This window comes from Fusarium odoratissimum (assembly GCF_000260195.1).
Source record: "Fusarium odoratissimum NRRL 54006 unplaced genomic scaffold supercont1.10, whole genome shotgun sequence".
Classification (NCBI taxonomy): Eukaryota; Fungi; Ascomycota; class Sordariomycetes; order Hypocreales; family Nectriaceae; genus Fusarium; species Fusarium odoratissimum.
In genome coordinates, this window is record NW_022158696.1 from 928,757 (window position 1) to 946,731 (window position 17,975).

At 48.0% G+C, this 17,975-nt stretch overlaps 3 protein-coding genes across 4 annotated transcripts; 2 read left to right on the plus strand and 1 right to left on the minus strand.

Annotated features, from left to right (window-relative positions):
* The first annotated feature begins 1,786 nt into the window (after positions 1 to 1,786).
* FOIG_07226 (uncharacterized protein) lies at positions 1,787 to 4,601 on the plus strand. Of its 2 annotated transcripts, none has more exons than XM_031206683.1 (2): positions 1,787 to 3,641; positions 3,691 to 4,601. In XM_031206683.1, exon 1 carries the CDS (start codon positions 1,929 to 1,931, stop codon positions 2,730 to 2,732), a length of 804 nt encoding a protein of 267 aa, XP_031063802.1. In that variant the 5' UTR covers positions 1,787 to 1,928; the 3' UTR covers positions 2,733 to 3,641; positions 3,691 to 4,601. The 2 variants fall into 2 exon arrangements, with proteins under 2 accessions (XP_031063802.1, XP_031063803.1); XM_031206684.1 differs by having other exon boundaries at positions 1,797 to 3,641; positions 3,694 to 4,601.
* A 3,488-nt stretch (positions 4,602 to 8,089) lies between these two features.
* FOIG_07227 (protein Ras-2) lies at positions 8,090 to 11,282 on the plus strand. The gene is made up of 2 exons (XM_031206685.1): positions 8,090 to 9,022; positions 9,090 to 11,282. Exons 1-2 carry the CDS (start codon positions 8,918 to 8,920, stop codon positions 9,690 to 9,692), a joined length of 708 nt encoding a protein of 235 aa, XP_031063804.1. The 5' UTR covers positions 8,090 to 8,917; the 3' UTR covers positions 9,693 to 11,282.
* Positions 11,283 to 12,715: 1,433 nt separating this feature from the next.
* Positions 12,716 to 15,999, minus strand: FOIG_07228 (uncharacterized protein). The gene is made up of 2 exons (XM_031206686.1): positions 15,289 to 15,999; positions 12,716 to 15,227 (listed from the first exon to the last, which is right to left on the minus strand). The coding sequence occupies exons 1-2, from the start codon at positions 15,341 to 15,343 to the stop codon at positions 13,990 to 13,992; spliced, it is 1,293 nt and encodes a 430-aa protein (XP_031063805.1). The 5' UTR covers positions 15,344 to 15,999; the 3' UTR covers positions 12,716 to 13,989.
* Positions 16,000 to 17,975: the final 1,976 nt, after the last annotated feature.

A 17,975-nucleotide genomic window follows, 5' to 3' on the forward strand; every position in this document is an offset into this window, starting at 1 on the left:
TCAACAACTACTTGCGACTATCTGATCAGTGCATAGAGCAATGAGTGGACACATATCCACGAGATATCCTCAATACTACGAGTTTGTAAAGCAAGCCAACGAGGTTGTAAATGCATTTAATTCCCTGTTTCCTCTGTGCCTTGAACAACTGAGGATAGGCAGGACAAGGAGTTGGTTGTTACCCACTCTGTAAACTGGGAGCTATATCAAATATGTTATATCACGTTGCAAGGTGCTTATACGGGCTTACTGGATACGTCTGTTGATACTTCACGGCAATACTTTGTGCAATCACTGTTGCATTTAGTAATGTAGTCTCACTCAGGTAACCTCCTGCCTGGTCTTTCCAGGCTTGCAGGTCGACGAGGCATAGGCTGAAGATCACTGCTATAACAAACACTGCTAGAAACAGCTCATTACCTGGCAACGGTTTATGTGGCACTCATTCTACCTACTGTGTGAAGGCCTTTGAGAAGCCCGGGGGGTCTTCTACAACGAGAATTTACGCAATGATCAAGATTTTGCTAAACTCGCAAGCTAAGCCTAAGCTACTAAGTGTGTTTCATACAAATACTCGGATATATACTCATATGAACGGTCTCCCGATTGTATCATGGTGTTACAAGTGATTTCTTTGCAATCTTGTAACACCTCACGTGGAATATATGTGTTAATCCTTTCACCGGCTACGTTGATGAAACCGTGGTAATATGGCTACCATGCTTGAGATATCACGCCGTTGCTAATTCGAGCCGAATACAGCTACATGGAGCGGTAATGTGGTAGAACCTGATTTGCATCACGCGGTGTCGCCAAACAATGCGGTGGTACTGCATAATCGTTTGTATCGCATTGCAAAAGCCAGGCTGGACCTCATTGTTTTATCCATGTTCTTGTCTGATGTTTACTGATGGTAATCCAGATAATCCGGTATCGATGGTTGATATGTAAGAATACTTGGCAATGGCGGTCTATGATGGAATTGAGAAGCCGATGGTTTACGGTGATGGTTATAGGGGAAACATGCGTGTCAATCCATATTGACGTCAGTTCGGAACTGTGGGATAAGCCTTAGAATGGCTATGAATCACGTCTGCGGTGGTCACAAACTATGTTCAACATAATCTATTCTGCTCAGTAAGTTTCGTTCTTTGTGACTGGTTTCTATTGTTCCTATTACCTACAGGTCTTGAATGGGGCATGTGCTGTATACGTGATGCAATGCGTCGCATACAATCCTCCACGAGCCAGCAATAATCATGATATTTAGGGTCTTTTTGATCTCTTTCTTCGCGATTCTAGGATATTTTCTGCCTTGGAAGAGTATTCTCTATCTCTTGGAAAGATGTTTCTGATATGCTACCTCAGTTGACTGAATTGGTGCAACACAAAATTCGTGATATCACTCCACACCACTGGACCATGACTTTAGTCGGTAAGAATACTGTATTTCTGTCACCCAAAAATACAACATAATAATGAGTACTATCTTAGATAAAGTACCAGAGTTTAGAGAAGAGTTAAATCATAGCCCGAAGGACGACTGAAGAGTGACAATGAGGTGTTTAGTTTCAAGGACGTCGACTCGGCATACCCTAGATAACATCGAAGTTTCTGTTGTACGATCACAAACAATATGCTCAATGATCATACCTTATAGTCTCACTTTCGCAGTGCAAGTCAGCGCCGATTCTTCGATATCCATTTTCCCGCATTGATTGCCTCGGCAACCCTCACCATCATACTTATGCCTGCTGTCAACGAAGGGCGTAGGCATCATGTGACGTGACGGGCGACTGTAGATAGGTACGGTAGGTTCCTAGGAAAGAGATGTTGTAAACACCCAACACTACTACAATCACACAAATACAAGATCAAAACTTCTTCACAATACACAAAGAAATTGCAACCCACACCAAAAGCTCACAATGTCACCAGGAGCAATCTCGCCGCTTAGTAAAGTCAAAGCCCTCACTTTTGACGTCTTTGGGACCGTCGTCAACTGGCGCTCATCTGTAACCGATGAACTCACGCTTCGAGCTTATCGCAAGACTTCCTCCGGCCTGAACCAAGATGTCAAAGCTCGTGTTCAGAAGCTCACCGAAGAGGACTGGGGCCGCTTCGCGCAGGAGTGGAGGAACTCATACGGGAAGTTCACAAGAGGCTTTGACCCGGAAAAGCACACTTGGAAGACCATTGATCAGCATCACCACGACAGTCTAGTCGAGCTTCTCAAGGCATGGGATCTAGCTGACTTATACAGCCCGACTGAGATTGAATCCCTGAGTCTCGTCTGGCATCGCTTGACACCTTGGGATGACTCCTCAGACGGTATTCATGAGCTTGGGAAAACATACAAAACCAGCACCTTGTCCAATGGCAATGTCTCGCTACTCAGAGACCTGAACGATTTTGGAAACCTAGGCTTTCAGGTTCTCCTCTCAGGAGAGAAGTTCGGAGCTTATAAGCCAAACCCAGCCGTATACACTGGTGCTGCACGTGAGTTGGGACTCGAGCCTCATGAAGTTTCCATGGTTGCAGCGCACCTCAACGATCTAGAGGCCGCGAGAGCCTGTGGCCTGAGAACCATCTATGTCGAACGCCCCCAAGAGGAAGCCTGGGATAAGGAGGATGAAAGGTACCAAAAGGCCAAAGAATGGGTCGATATCTGGATCACGGAAGACGATCAAGGATTTCTGGCTTTGGCTCAGAGACTTGAGGAGTTGGCATGAAATAGTCGCAAAGTTTCGAGCAGCTGGTGTTGCTGTTATTGGTCATTTAAGTGCTGAGTAGCATGAATTCGGAGTTGCCTTTGGTCGAGACTCAATCAGCGGAGCCTTGTGCTCAACCCAGAGCCACTTGGATCGTTACATAACATCGTTGTTCTATCATTAGTATCATAGAAGCTTTCGTCTAAGCTATTTGGAGTCATATGACCTCACGTGCATTGATTCCCAATTCGGACTTCATCCATAAGACTTCTGTTTCCAGTAATGCCATGAGATTTATTAAATCAGCTTATATGAATGAGGTTGATCATTAGTTCTCTGCTTACAACCATACGATCCGAGTACATCACACAAACGCCGATCTCCAAAACCTGCTACGACATGAGCGCAAGTGGATAAAGGCAACACTTGAACAACCCCATGATCATGGAGCTGGTGTTTTCGGCTCTAGCCAATTCTGTATACGTTTTCTCAGCCGCCTTCACTATCAGGCCTAGCGGAACCCGAGCAAACGAGAGCTACGTGACCCAGTCGGCATCTATATCTAGAAAGTGTTGGAGCTGAACTTTTGGGTATTTGAATGAGCAGTTTTTCCAGCACCTCCGATCGAAGCGAGGTGGCAGAGAGACTCAAAGCGTACAAGTGAGCCTGTCATTGAACTAAACACGCCCTATTGAAACCTTGTTTTGCGGCTCTTACAGTACGAGCATATAGTCCAAGTCTGTATTCAACCATAGGTAGAGTTTGTTTCTGAATGACTTAACCTTGCTAATATTTTACTACCTTCGTTCGCATGCTAAATCCCACCCGCCCGCGAAGATGGGTATGAAATTGTTCTCCCCGCACATTGAATGAACCTGTAACCCAGATAACACAGCCTGTGACTGGTTGGGCTTAACGGATCGAACACCCGTAAGTTAGTCGGTCTCATTTACAATGTGCCAGAGAGTAACAAAAAGAGGAGCATCCGGCGGCAAAGCACATGGCCAACATGACAGGGCAAATGATATCCGGTCTTGGGTCTGATATCCACCGAGGCTGTCGTTCAGATGCCAATGATATCCAATTTTCGGTTGACGACAAGCTGCACCCATAGAAAGTCTGGGGAAACGTTGGTTACCCCATAGATGACAACGGCCCGACAACATACGAGTTTCCCTCTCAAGTTAAGGCTGTTTAACTAGCCTTGTTATTTTTTCCATGGCGTTTTCGGATCAAAGAAGAGACTGGGAAATTACCCAAATGTGTGATCGGGAAAAATGTGACCATGGGGTGTCAATCGGTCCTACACGATTGGGGTGTGCGAGATCCGGGATGGCTTCAAGGGCCGAGAGCCATGAGCCAAGAAGTAGCCGCAGAGTCCTGCTCGAAACATGAGATCTGACGTGTCTGGAAATAAGTTTCAGTGTTCTTTTCTTTTCTTTTCTGACCCTATTGACGTTGTAATAAGGGCCTCTGAACTGATTGGTGAGCTACCTACTATGGTAGCTATCGAGACGTTCACAATAGCTTTCGGCTGGCACGTTTAGGGTGGGGGGTAGGTTGGTCTCGATGGAGTGTTTGGCGCACCTACATAGTACAGTAGTATATAGCCAATCCAGTCGTGTTATTGTTCAATTGAACGTTGACCACGTTGAGAGAAGTTCAATAGTGGCAAAACTTTGACCCAAATGCTGCCTTCATTGTCTGTGCAACTATGACGAACCTTCGCGTGATGTGGAGCACCATGTCATCGTGGCATACTCTCGCATTCCCGTTCAGGACGATGCAGTGAGATTGATACTGTAAGGCGAATGCAGATATCACTTCCGAGAGGAGACGGACTCGTTCCGAGCCAACGGAACAAGCATAATGTCTTTAGAGGTCGCTGAGGCTCATCAGCCCCTGAATGTCCCAGCTGCCATGCCATGCAAGCAGTGGACTTACCTTAGTTGTCCCTTGTGTGAAAACTGAACACGAACAGGGTCCCTGACTGGCGTGACGAGGTAAGATAAACGCTGGTCCCGCGGACGCTTAAATTCCCAGAGACCATAAGTGGCGCCGCCGTTTCTCGATCCTCGTGTTAGCATCGGGTGTCCAGACTCGAATGGATCTATCCATCAAGTCACGTATTTGATTGAGTGGCTGGTGATCGTATGCACAGGTAGGCTGTAGCCCGAAGCTTGTCTTCGTCTGTGTCAAGCATGTGAGTCCGGTAACAAAAAAAAAAAAGCAGGGTCTCTATGGAATACCGAGACGGGTGAAATATCAATCCCCATGCATGTAGTATTTGACATGGGCATGCTTCTCTAGAAGGGCAGGCAGTCGTGTTTCGGAAGATTGGAAGATTACGTGGTGGACTGATTAGCTGATGCCAAGAGGATGCAGAGTATTGGGAAAATTTGATTTTAAGTGAAGGGATTTGTTGCTTGTCTGCTTGCTCGTTTTCCATCCCAACAGTGGAAAACATGATGTTGATGCTATCGCCAAAAGCCACAAAAGCAAGTAATGAGTTTTGCCGTGTCTTAAAGCCGCGGACACCGTTAGCGGGAAGTAATAAAAAGCAAAGAAACGATGGTAACGTCCTTGGTGTTGGTTTTGGCGCATTGAGGACTCGGTCGGCCAGTCTGGTCTAGATTTTAGGATCCTGTAATTTATTTGATATTGATAAGCCTTTGTGACAACTGAAATCGCTGAAACGCTCTCATTAATTCTTTCAGCACAAGAGATCTGATTCCATCTTGTCCCCTCCCGAGGCTGGTCCACTCGTCTGGTGCCCAACCAGCTCGACTCTCCAAATCCAACCTCCTCTCTTTCCTCTGTCTCTCCAATGTCAAAACTTTGGTGGAGAATCAAAAGCTCGCCGATGAGTGAGATCAGCAAGTGACAGGGGTCGAGATACCCCAGAGCAGACGGGACGTAACGCACAACAGCCAAAGACGTTACCTGCTGTGCCGTGCCTTGTAGGAGCGTGGAATCCCGTCCTAGCACTCCGTACAGTAGCGCCGGGTCCCTTGAAAGAACCCGAAAGGAAAGGATTGGATCCAAGACGACCCATGAGTGATCAATGCCGGTCACTTGTCACTGGGAGCTCGACAAGCGCGGCTCTGGAAATGCATGGAGCTTGGTGCTTAGGCGATGCTTGTTTCTCTCAGGGCATGGCTGGGCGATTAGTGGAGTTGTAATAGGTCTATTTTGGCTGGCAGAGAGCATGTCTATTCGAAAATGAAGGAAATGTACCGTTGTCGGTATACAGAAGCTTCCCTAGGTAAGGTAGGTTGCTTGTCGGGAACAGCAGGTATTAATTAGGTGGTACGGAGTAGGTAGGTAATTTTATCAGTTTTGCATCCATGGAAGAGCTCCCTGGAAAGAAACGTGAGCTTTGATGGATGCTGGGAGCTGGGAGCTGGGAGCGGCTTCCGCACAGGCCACCACCTTTTCTCCAAGGCTGGTCCTCTTTAAAATACGACTATGCCTCCATGGGACTGGACTTCCCGGGGAGACAAGGACCCTGTCCCTCTGAACACAACCACACCACTTGTCCGTCCTGCGACCGCTTGGCCTGTGTGTGGGCTGGGCTGCAGCAGCATGCAGACGACTACACAAGAACAAGGATGCTGATTTGAGAAACAGAACAAACGAGAAATGGAAGAAAGGAATAATATGAAGCCATTGTGAAAAGAGAAGGCAGTCCGGGAAACTGTTTCCAGCTTTACTTCTCGATTGATCACTAAATGACGGCCGATAGATACGACTATATGCAACATATGCGATCAATCAAATCCTTCGTCACAAAATCTCAGGTGGAGGTTCCAACAGAAAAAAGTGCATTGCCAAACCATCTACACCAGACACACTGATCTTGCAAAAGACTTCAGTAGAATTACGACAGTGACAACAAATCTTTTCATTCCCCACTCAAACCACTAAAGGCACAGACAGGCAACGCGTGTTTCTTGTCCTAGCCAGGCCAAGTTCATGTTGGTTCTTTCAGCTAAGCTACTGTCACAACCCAGCAACACCACAGAGCAGCACGGAAGACTCTTCCAATTCACTCCATTCCTACAGTACGAGCAACGGACCAAGACCGAACCTGGTAAAGCTGCCTGGATCCGGTCGAGTCCTCCGCCCGCCGCGACACAACCGAGCCGTGACCCGGGCTCCCGGGTGCCCGCCGATGAACAACCACCTATTAGTATGTGCTGTTAACTCCAAATAATAGCCACAACAGAAGTCGCATTACTGACGAAGGTGGCACTCAATCATGTACCTGGCAGAAGGCAGGACAAGTCTTTCATACAACCTAAAACGGCCCGGATTGATAGGTACCTTACTTGGATAAATCGACAATACCTTACCTACCCATCTGGGTTTGAGTTCCGAACATCCTTGAGTTTAAGCATGATCAAGAAACCGCGTTGTTGCAGAGTCCCAGGCGCTTTCATGCTACAGCTTTTCAACAATCGAAGGATACGGCACGCAAGAGAATGCATACTTCTGGGTGTGATGGGTATAAACACCACAGGGTGAGGGAAATGGAGACGCTCAACAGCGAGTTTTGTGACCAGGGCATGCCCCTCGTCCACCGCTTCACCATTCCGGCTTCATCCCTCGCCTATCAGGAGCCTAGCACAGCACCCTCGCTCTCCCATTTCTCGGGGCACCCACCGAACCGATATCCTACCCATGAATGGCCAGGGCAGCTCCATTTCGTGGGACTTGGGTAGCTCGTGGTATTCGCTAAGCTGCCTGTCTGTAGGGGATTTTCTCGTCAATTGATCCACGGCGACGAATCCCCTATTCTGCTGTCCGTGACGGGTTATGTAGCAATTGAAATACGGGATTAGACTGGAGTAATGAGATAGTGAGTTAGGCATCTTTGATCTTGGGTGTGCTTCTGCATTCCCCATCCACGCTAGGTAGGTTTATCCGTAAACGTGCACAGTCTAAAAGGGAGTACCTCTGGTCAATGTAAATCCTCCACGCAAGATACCAGACCGTCTGCACGGTGAAGTGGCTTGTCTGGTTGCTGATCCCCCTTAGGGAACCTAGAGGGCCCCTCCAAGGACCTCTAGCCTCTCCTCTGGGTCCTAGGAAGAGAGTACCGCTGCCGCGTCTCCATCGCATGGATACCTCTCACCCAGGTATTTGGTAAAACCTGGCGCCCCCGCCTCGATTGCAACCTGGGAGTCCAGGGCGCCCACCTTCAAGGGCCTGCTAGCACTGAGTGAAAGTACCACTACAGTATGTTCAAGCATTTGGGTAAGGTTGGGAGAGGGAGAGAGAAGAAAAAAGGCAAGAGAGAAAAAAAAAAAGGTTCTCCACCTAAGCTTGACTGGAAGGTGGGCTGGGCTGGGCTGTCTTCTCCCAATCCCAATTCAAAGCCCAATGTGCAAGAGCAAGCCAACTTCCTCCATTTGTCCTTCAGTCCAGTAACTCACCTTCCATACCTACCTGCCTGCCTGCCTACCTTACCTTAGCAGTCAGTGTCCAAGCAGCTCCACGTCTACGCCTAGACCTAGACCTAGACCAAACATCTACCTCTTGTCCACTCCCAACTCTTTTTTTGGACGGATATTGACACTACAAACTCACAAACAGACTGCTATTATTACCAGTCCCTACCAGCCCGGTCCAGTGCGTTCCTTTTTTTTTGCCACTGGCGCTTGTTCGTCGACGTCTGTAGCTGCCTTGCCGCGCCCTGCCTCGTGTCTTTGAGCCTTGCATTCATCGCTACGCATTGATTTGCCTTGCACTGCCGTCGACCCCCTCCGCCCTCCCAGCTCCCTCGTTTTGACGCCTTGACGCCCACCGCCGCCGCTACAAGTCAGCACATACCTACCTAGAGTACAGCATCCGTACCTACCTGCCTCCATTACGTTTTCTGGTGCTGCTACTGGTACTGCCACTGCCGCCGCTTTCGCTTGGTCACAGCTCTTTGCTCCATCAAGCCACCCCCTCCTCCGTCTCTCACCTTCGCCTCTGTTTTACTACCCGTGAAGACGACCTCGACCTCACAACCTCCAACCACCTTGGATATATCGACACTGCATCTTGTGAGCCTCATTACCGACCACCCCCTCTTTTCTCCACCCTCCCCCTCTCCGGTCCGTCGGTCGCTTGGTTCGTGTTTCTCTCCTGCGAGACCCAATCTCTCTCCTCTTTTATCGACTCTACCTTTTGTCGATTTACTCGACGTCGCCATCATCATGGCTGGACGAATGGTGCTATACAAGTTGGTGGTTCTGGGAGATGGTGGTGTGGGAAAGACAGCTCTTACCATTCAGCTATGTTTGCAGCACTTTGTTGAGACTGTAAGTTAGACATGGCAGTTTTGTTTCCGCTTTATTTGTGACATTGAGGTTAACATTTTTGTAATAGTACGACCCCACGATCGAGGATTCATACCGAAAGCAGGTTGTCATCGATAGCCAACCTTGCATGCTCGAAGTACTCGATACCGCTGGGCAGGAGGAATATACGGCACTACGGGATCAATGGATCCGTGATGGCGAAGGCTTCGTTCTTGTTTACAGCATCTCATCACGATCCTCCTTCACTCGCATCAAACGATTTCACCATCAGATCCAACGAGTCAAAGAATCGTGCGCTTCGTCGCCGTCTTATCCCGGGTCTCCTATCTCCGCTGCAAACCCGCAGTTGCCCGTGCCCATTATGCTTGTCGGTAACAAGAGCGACCGAGTCACTGAGAGAGAGGTCTCAACGCAAGAAGGTCATGCTCTCGCCCGTGAGCTCGGCTGCGAGTTTGTAGAAGCTTCGGCCAAAAATTGCATCAACGTTGAAAAGGCGTTTTACGACGTTGTTAGGATCCTACGTCGTCAACGACAACAAGCCTCACGCCCCTCGGAAAGATCGAGCGGTCGGACGCGAACAGGCAACGGAGATGCGAGGGGCGGCGATCGAGACGAAAGACACAGAAATAGGAACAAGGACCGAAGCAAGTCCAAGTGTGTGGTATTATGAGTGGATACGTCCCATTACGGATTGGAAATCTATCAGTTAAGAGGAGGAAAATGAGGCGAACGAGTAGACCGATTCGCCAACGACAACAGGCCAACGTCAAGAAATACGCATGAGGCGATCCCTCATCTCTCTTGACAGAGGATATGCCCAATGATTTGAAGATGATTGGTGAGATACCGTGGGAAGTATGGAGAAGATAAGATCAGAGACGGGCTTTATTACTTTTCTGCGATTTCTAGATGGCCAATTGCCCAACAAGCAGGGCGACATGACGACGCAGCATCGAATGACGAACCAAAGCAGAAGCAGAAGCAGTTCCGCACCGGCGCACGGCGTACGAACAAAAAGAGGCATATTCTTGGGGCGCTAGGTTATCTGTTGACATTTATACTACTATTTGTTTTGCAAATTTACGACCAAAATTTGAATGGCATTCCTCTGCAACCAGCAACCTATCAGCTGGCTCTCACATCCGTGCGGAAACATCTCCACTACTTAATCGAGGGTTTCCATTTACATATGATTTCGGGTTAATCGTCAACTTTTCGGAGATAATATCTTGGTATGGGGTTGGAAATTCCCAACATCAATCAACCCACTACAGAATAGAGCAGCGATAAAAGAATGTCCATCAATCCTGATTCGCATCTCGGGTCATGTTTTTTTTTTTACTTTCAACTTGCCTTTGGATGATTTCCCGAGTCATTCCGACGCAGTGTCTAACCTCATGAAATTGTGAGTCGTATACAGTGAGTAATCTACATTTGTTTAAGCAAAGACTAGTAGTGGCAGTCACGTCACTATCACGAACAGGTGATATTCGCAAAACCCGAGCTCCTTCTGATAGCCTGGCCCGGACTAGGACCCCGTCAGAAAGGTACTAGATGTTTGTTCTAAGGGGAAAAAAAGGGACCCAACAAAGATGCAACGGCCGATTTCCCCTCCCTTTGGTGTCTTGTGTCATGTTGGCTCATTTACCAAGGGCATGAAAACGGTGTTAGCCCCGTTAGCATCGGCGTACCTTGGCATCTATCGAGCAGGACTCGGAACCATGTTCCCTGCCGGTGGACTTTAAATGCGAGCCTTGATGCTTAGGAAGCACAGAGCTGATCGGAGATGCTATCTCATCTATCGTCATTATACAAAAGGCTACTCCCTGTTATTGTTCTAACTTTGCTTCAAAAATTCTTGCAACACACGCGGCATAGCCCTACGACGACCTGAATGAAGACAGAAATCCAGTAAAGTAAAGATCGATCTTGATAGCGAAATTGGTGGGGTTTGCTAGTGTGCAAACGTGGGTGGGTGATATGAATGGGGTGTTGTTGCAGTTGAAAATGGACGAGTTCGCACTACGCTACAAGTAGATGTTCAACCACAAAGGTTCCCCATCAGCAATGGAGACGCTGTGGAATACTTCTGTTCATGAGCAGCTACAGTAGCTCATCACTTACTGTCCTTGGCTGGAGGATGGCCATTGTATACACCACTCCCACGCTTCCCGGGTTATGTGATAGTTATCAAATCATTCACCCCACGTAATTGTCATGAACCATGACACTTCTCAACGACGCCAAAGAGTAAAGCGTGATATAGAAAAAGGAAGAAGGGCTTTATATGCAGCTAGTGATCAACAGCTCGGTTACATACTACCTGGTGCACTGTAGAACAGGTCATTTGAAAGATGGACTGCGTGCCGCGTATGTTTATACCCATTGCGGATGTTATCGCAGTGGCGCTTCACATTTTGTTACGGAAGCATCAATGTCGTGGTTGATACGGACCTAGCTGGAAGTAATGGCTAATGATGATAGAGTAAACCCAACATCCATGACATCAACTTGATATCGAATTTAGGGCTGGGATTACTGAACATGGTCCCTTTGTTGCTAATATAGACAGCTAGTCATTCACCCACAAGAATTCCGATGGTAGAGCTCTAGGCTTTCACAGTGACAGGACAAGTGCCGAACAAAGTTTCCATGTGGTTAAGCCTATGCCGATACTACCGGCCTCGTTTTCTCGAAGAATTGCGCAGGGGCTTCGGATTAAGATCCATGACTAGGACTCATCCTTGGAAGTGAGCCACAGTAGCATCGTGTCTGGTCTAACCCAGGGAAGCTTATGGCGCTACATGAGGATAGGAGAAGCTATGTATTGCGTTCTTTTTTGCAAATCACCTACTACCTATGTATGTATGTATGTATGTATGGATACTATAGACACGTCGGATAGACTGCTCCCCGAAGCCATTGGGTACCTGCAAGCCGTCCCGTGTCGGGGTCTGGCAGAGACGGCGTAGAGGCGGACGAGGACCGGAATACAGACAGGCGTCATAGCCGGAGGCTACAGCAGACTAGCAGCGGGCGTTTAAGATGACCCAGAGCGAAAGGGAGCGAGTGGCAGTTACACCCGGCATATTACGACTGTACTTGTTTCTATTACTTGGCAAGCAGTGTACACACATAGTTAATTACTTGTGAAAAGGACTCAACTGTGACGGGCAGTTCAAGTTAATGGATGGATGCTGGGGATATGCACGGAAGGGGAAGGTCAGCCATCCAAAGGAATCAACCTAAGGGAAGTGGAGGGTGAAGAAACCCATCAAACGTAACGTGTTCGGGGAACAGGGGATGAGAAATTCCGAAGCTAGGGTTGAGAGAAGAGACAGAATAAGACCAAGGAGAAGCCCTGTAGGAGACAGAAGAGACGGCGTGGTTCAAGACTCATGTATTGACACTGAACTTGGGCGAGTAGTAGGGCATGTACCACGCAGTGACAAACTTATCAATACCTTACCTACCTACAATAGCATTGGCATTCATGACAAGCTCTTGGAGCAAACTCGACCACCTCACAAGTCATGTCAAGAGACATTGCCGGATCCAAGGACGCCGATAATCTCGGCCAACTCTGCTAACCAGTCTCGACCAAAAGATCAACATGTTGGCTTTGAACTAGATGTCCAGAGTTACGGATACACCCGCATTCGCGACACCTATTTCACTCTAACCCCTGGGGTACAATTGTGTCACGGTAAGGACACGATGTATTCGCCTTGAAGATGTAAGTTTATGGGCTGGAGGGCTACCCAGATGTGATAGGTATTCATTCATGCACAAGGGTATTGTTTCGCGACAGAATGACGGTAAAGATCGTAGGTCAACTAGTCAGTTGAACCAGATGTTTCGAAACTCTTCTCCAATAAACATGTCGAAAAGGACTTAAAACAACTACGCCAAAGACCCATTCCGCTATGAAACTCTCCCTTTCACCCTAGCACGTTTCACCAAGCGACCAATATTCCCCTCGTATAATCCTTGAGAAGCCTGCAAAATTTGATATGGACCACGGTGTCAATCGAATTGGCGTTTTCTCTTCAGCGAGTTGCGATGTAATGGTTGCAATAAAGATGATCAATTCAGTGACCAATAGGCAGCGCTGTCTATCGGCCGAGTCATGGTGATAACCTCACGAGATCGACAGTCTAGGCACGACGATCTTCGGGCAATAGCCTCCAGATTGTGAGGGGAAAGGCCGGCTTTCAAATATGTCAGGTGTGACAAAATCCATACTTAACGTAATAGTACCGACAAAACCTGAAAGTCCAGGGTGCTGGGAAAGAAAAGAATCAACGAATGACCTACAATACCTCTCATCCCAGGTCTGGTCCTACTTGGATTGCAGACTATGGATCTCATTATCACTAAGTAAGGTACCCAAGCTACCGAGCATGGGGCACCATGTGACAATGAGAACCAGTCTCGGCATGTTCCCATTGTGTCTTGATTCCTGCGCAGGCATCAATGCTCCTGTCTCTACAATCATTCGCAGTGAACAGAGACAGGCGACGGGATGAATGTCTGCATCCTTGATGTCTCCCATGACAAGGTACTACAGGGCATATTCCAGGTGTCGCAGCAGGTTGAGGGCTCATCAGGGATGGCATCCATCATGGGTACACAAACATATAGAATCATCTCTATTCAATATTCACATAGAGACTTCCGAAGCCTACAGGCATCCCTGAAGCCGTTGCCACGGCCCTCTTTCCAAGACGCCATAGCTGTTACCAAAGTCCCTCTCCGCTATCCTGAATATAAACATAAAAAAGGGTGCCATATCCCGTGACAATTCTGTGTTTGTCTGTCCAATAAAAGTTGACGTGAAGTGAATATAACATAAAGAAAATAAATAAAAGACAGATTCTAGTCCATGTCCCTTGACCAACATTCGGCTAGATTCGTGACATATTCGTGAGGAAGTTGCGCTATATCAGAGTAGAGTGATGCAGCTGTTACTCTTTTGTCGCGTGCTTGTCCCCAAAAGGACTACTGTCTCGCCGCGTAAGAGTCAGAGGCTTGTCATCCTCGCCTACTGAATCTTCCATAACGGCACCAAGGCTAGGGGCCTTGTTTGATTTTTGTGGACTAGATCGCTCTGGGGGGTCCGAGAAGGGACCTTGGTCTACAGAGGGCGACTCTTCAATAACGGTAATGCTTGAATCTCTAGTAATGCGGCCGCTTGGTGTTGTTGGCGGTGATGGTGCCATGGTTGATGACGATGTGTCTGATTCTGTCTTGCTTCCCACGTCGACCTTCTTCAATGTTCCAACTTTGACCACCTGTGCACGAGCCTGCGTAGCAGTGTTGGCGCTGTTGAGGAACGTTGAGCCGACGCTGAAGGCACTTGCACCACTCTTGGGCCTGCCGCCACCAAACTTCTCGAAGTCAATCGTCGGGACTGGAGGTGCTACCATGTCGCCGCTGTTGTTACCAACGGACTTGACACTGACAACGGTGGGCTTGGCTCGCATTCCAGTCTGGGCAGGTGTAAGCACCTGAGCCTGCTTTCCATAAATCGTAGAAGCCACACTGGATCGAGGTGCGTAAGAGGTGCGAGCGTATGATGTTCGGTCCGAGTAGCCTGACAGCCCCGAGTAAGTAGAGTCTCGGAGATCGCCAGGAACAAAGAAATGCTGGTCGTCGTGTCCTAGGCCCCGGTTGGCCTCGGCATGGTGCATAGGGATCGGTGGGACTGGAGGGACAAGAACGTTTGGCGATGTCGGGGTCGCTCGGTTTGTGACGCCAGGGATATATGCGATCTGTATGATGTTTGATGCTCGTGTGAGGACTGTTGATGCGATTGAGTGGACGGTGTGTGTAGAGTGCGGGCGAGTTCCTCTTGAGGCAGCATCCTTCTCATTCTGAATGGCGTCTGTGTCTTCGATGTATATAGACGTAGGAATCTGCGAACGCTTCGGCTTGATACAGAATCTCCATACTATGTAGGTAGCAATAGCAATGACCACGATGCCACCGAGAACACCACCAACGATAGCGCCAACATTTGGACCACCGCCGCCGCTATTGTTGGAATTGTCCGAGTCCTTTTCGCAGAAGGATGTAGCACACATGGTACAGTCGAGGGGGACGGTGAACTGGCAGACTTCGTTATCTGCACACTTTGGACATTCAAGTTGTGCATCATCATCACATTTCACACAGTCCTTGCTTCGAGGGACAAGCTGGAATGCTAGGGACGATTGTTAGAGGCTGTGAAACTGAACATGTGGGCAACTCTCTGTTTGACTTACCATGGTTTAACTCATCCAGGTTTCTGGCAACGAGGTATCCTGACCTCTCCATCATGGTGACGTCTGTGTATAGAAGACTTTGGAGCTAATGAGATGATATATGATGTTTGGCTGTTGAGATACGCCGATCGCTTCGGATGATCAGTCAGGAAGAAAGTTGTTGTGGATTATCAACAATGCTTGGCAATATGCTGACTCGAATGGTGATCTGCGACAGGGCTTGGAAGGGTATAGAAGGAGAGATTGTGTTTTTTTTTTTTTTTTTTTTTTTTTTCGTAGTCGATTTCCTGTATATATGCACGAGCAGAATAAGTCGATGAATATCCAAAATCGAGTCCGTGATAGTCGAAGTGAGGTGAGTGAGAAACGAGTGTAGGTTCAGAGGCTAGCTCGGATGAAAAGGAAGGCTGGTTAGGAGGCGCAAGGAGACATAATCGACCGGGCGATTGAATCGAACAAGAAAATACGAGAAAGAAAAGCCGGGCTTCTTCTCTCTCGGGATTCGATTCGGTTCAAATCGATGCGTGGCGGTATTGGCCGTCGATGGAGAAATTGATGCGATCGTCTGGGGTTGCAAAGAACGATGAAGGAGCGAAATCAACTGCACAAGCGGGAAGCGGCGGGAGGTGGGAGGAGGTCAAGTCAAAGTAGAGGCACACACACGCACTTGCTTTGTTGGTGGGTGCGAGACATCGATTGGAGCACGAGGAGATGGTGCAACAGGGATGTTGATGCTTGACTCTGCCTCTTTCAGCGATGGCGAAACAGTTAAATTAATCGCACTGTACATGAGCCCCTGATATTGTGGCTCCGTGGGTGAAGACTGGCTTATGGAAAAGCTTGCAGTACCCCTGCATGATATCCACTAAGCAGTGCTAGAAACCCCTGAGGATCCTGGCCAGACACTGTCTTAACCAGTCGATTTGGACCTAGATCCAGTGCCGCCCGTTGAGCCATTAATTCAGGTGCCGCAAACCATCAACCGGCTTCAGGTGAACACGAACAAACGGCATCGTGCAGAATCACCCAGTCTATAACGCACCACTCATGAGGTTCTCGATTCTGCTTCGAGGAGATGAGGCAACTTCGGGTCCAAGACTCTAACTACAACGTGACGGCAGAATTAGGACAGACAAACATAAGCCCGTCCGTTATACGTTAAATGTTATACCCTACCGAACTCCATAGTTACAGCCTGTTTCCCCGAATCCATCCATGCTCAGTGAGTGTAACTCTGGCCAACCATGATACAGAGTCTCAACAGTGGCACGAGTTTGCATACCAGACCTGGGCGGACTCTGCAGAAAACGCATTGTCTGCATCAGACGCGCGTCCCTAAATCCGAAACAACAAACTCCCGATGCAAGAGAAAAAGCTTGCCTCGCCATCGCCCCTCCATCTTCGAGGTTTAGGCTCGATTATTAAGAAGTAACGCTCATAAATGCATTTACGGCGAATTCAATATGCCCGACTTTTAGCTTCGCCTGTGTAATTAACAAATGTTATCAGCAGGGCCATACCCGTTATTCTTTGGCTGTTAATGTCTGGGGCTTCATGTTGGCGGCCTACATCAAATATCACAATTGGCGAATCATAATTCAACATTGCAATCTGACCTTAGACCTCGCTTCTTTCTTGGCAACATTCACTTATACTTCACCCTGTCGTCGGGTCTTTAACAAAGCGAAGATATCCCTCAGCTCAACCGTTGTGGCATGATCGAGAGCCCTGACCCACTGCAGGAGTCATCATGTTTCTCAATTATGTTATCTGCAGGGGATCTGTACCGATATCTAACTATGATATTAAGATGTTGCAGCACCAGATATGAATTTCATCGTCGGATACTACAGGATGTCAAATCTACGCTTTGGGCGAAACTCGTGAGGTTATCCGTTTTCGTACCCTCGATCCCAACTTCTCGACAGTCCAGTAACTTTGCAGTGTTTTCGGAATCCGAATATGTAAATTCGTTGTTGCGTATTCAACTTAGTCCTGTGTTCTTGTTTGGATTCAGTATGTCGATTTGTTTGCCATGTGGTAGTGCGTAATGCTAGACTTGTGTCGGGCGTCTCCAAGGATTTCACGCAAGACCTAAGTATCTATCGTTATATCGTTATGGGAATGCGAGGCAAGTGATGGATACCCGTGCACGGTATTTACTATGTAAATTAATCATTGACTGTATTTCGTCGTTATTCTCTGCCAACATTTAGTCCGTTGAATAGATATAGTACGTGCTGCTCCAGCACCACACAGTATTGGGAATCTCAGACATTTCATAATCCCTTGCATTGCTAGTCGAGACTCTTCAGGGTAGCAGTCATTGGGATCTTGGCATCCAGGCCACGGGCTTCATTATGTTTCTCTCATCACTGAATCAGAACCAGCCGATGTCTCGGAAAAGCAACCGAGGATGGGGACCACAGGCCGCTCGATATTGAGGGTACCGGGGATTGTGCAAGGCTAATTGAATGCTGTCGATAGCGAAAGCATTGCTATGTAGTGATCTACCAGAAGATCTCCAGCGACCAGTTTTGCGTTGGATGCACGAGCTCATATCCTAGATGAAGAGATCAAGTAACGAATGTCCAACGAATCTCGGACACAACAAATGCGAACAGCTTGAATAAGCTCGATAGCTGCATGCCTCAACCGTAGGGCTGGGGAGCCCGAGGTTCTCATCG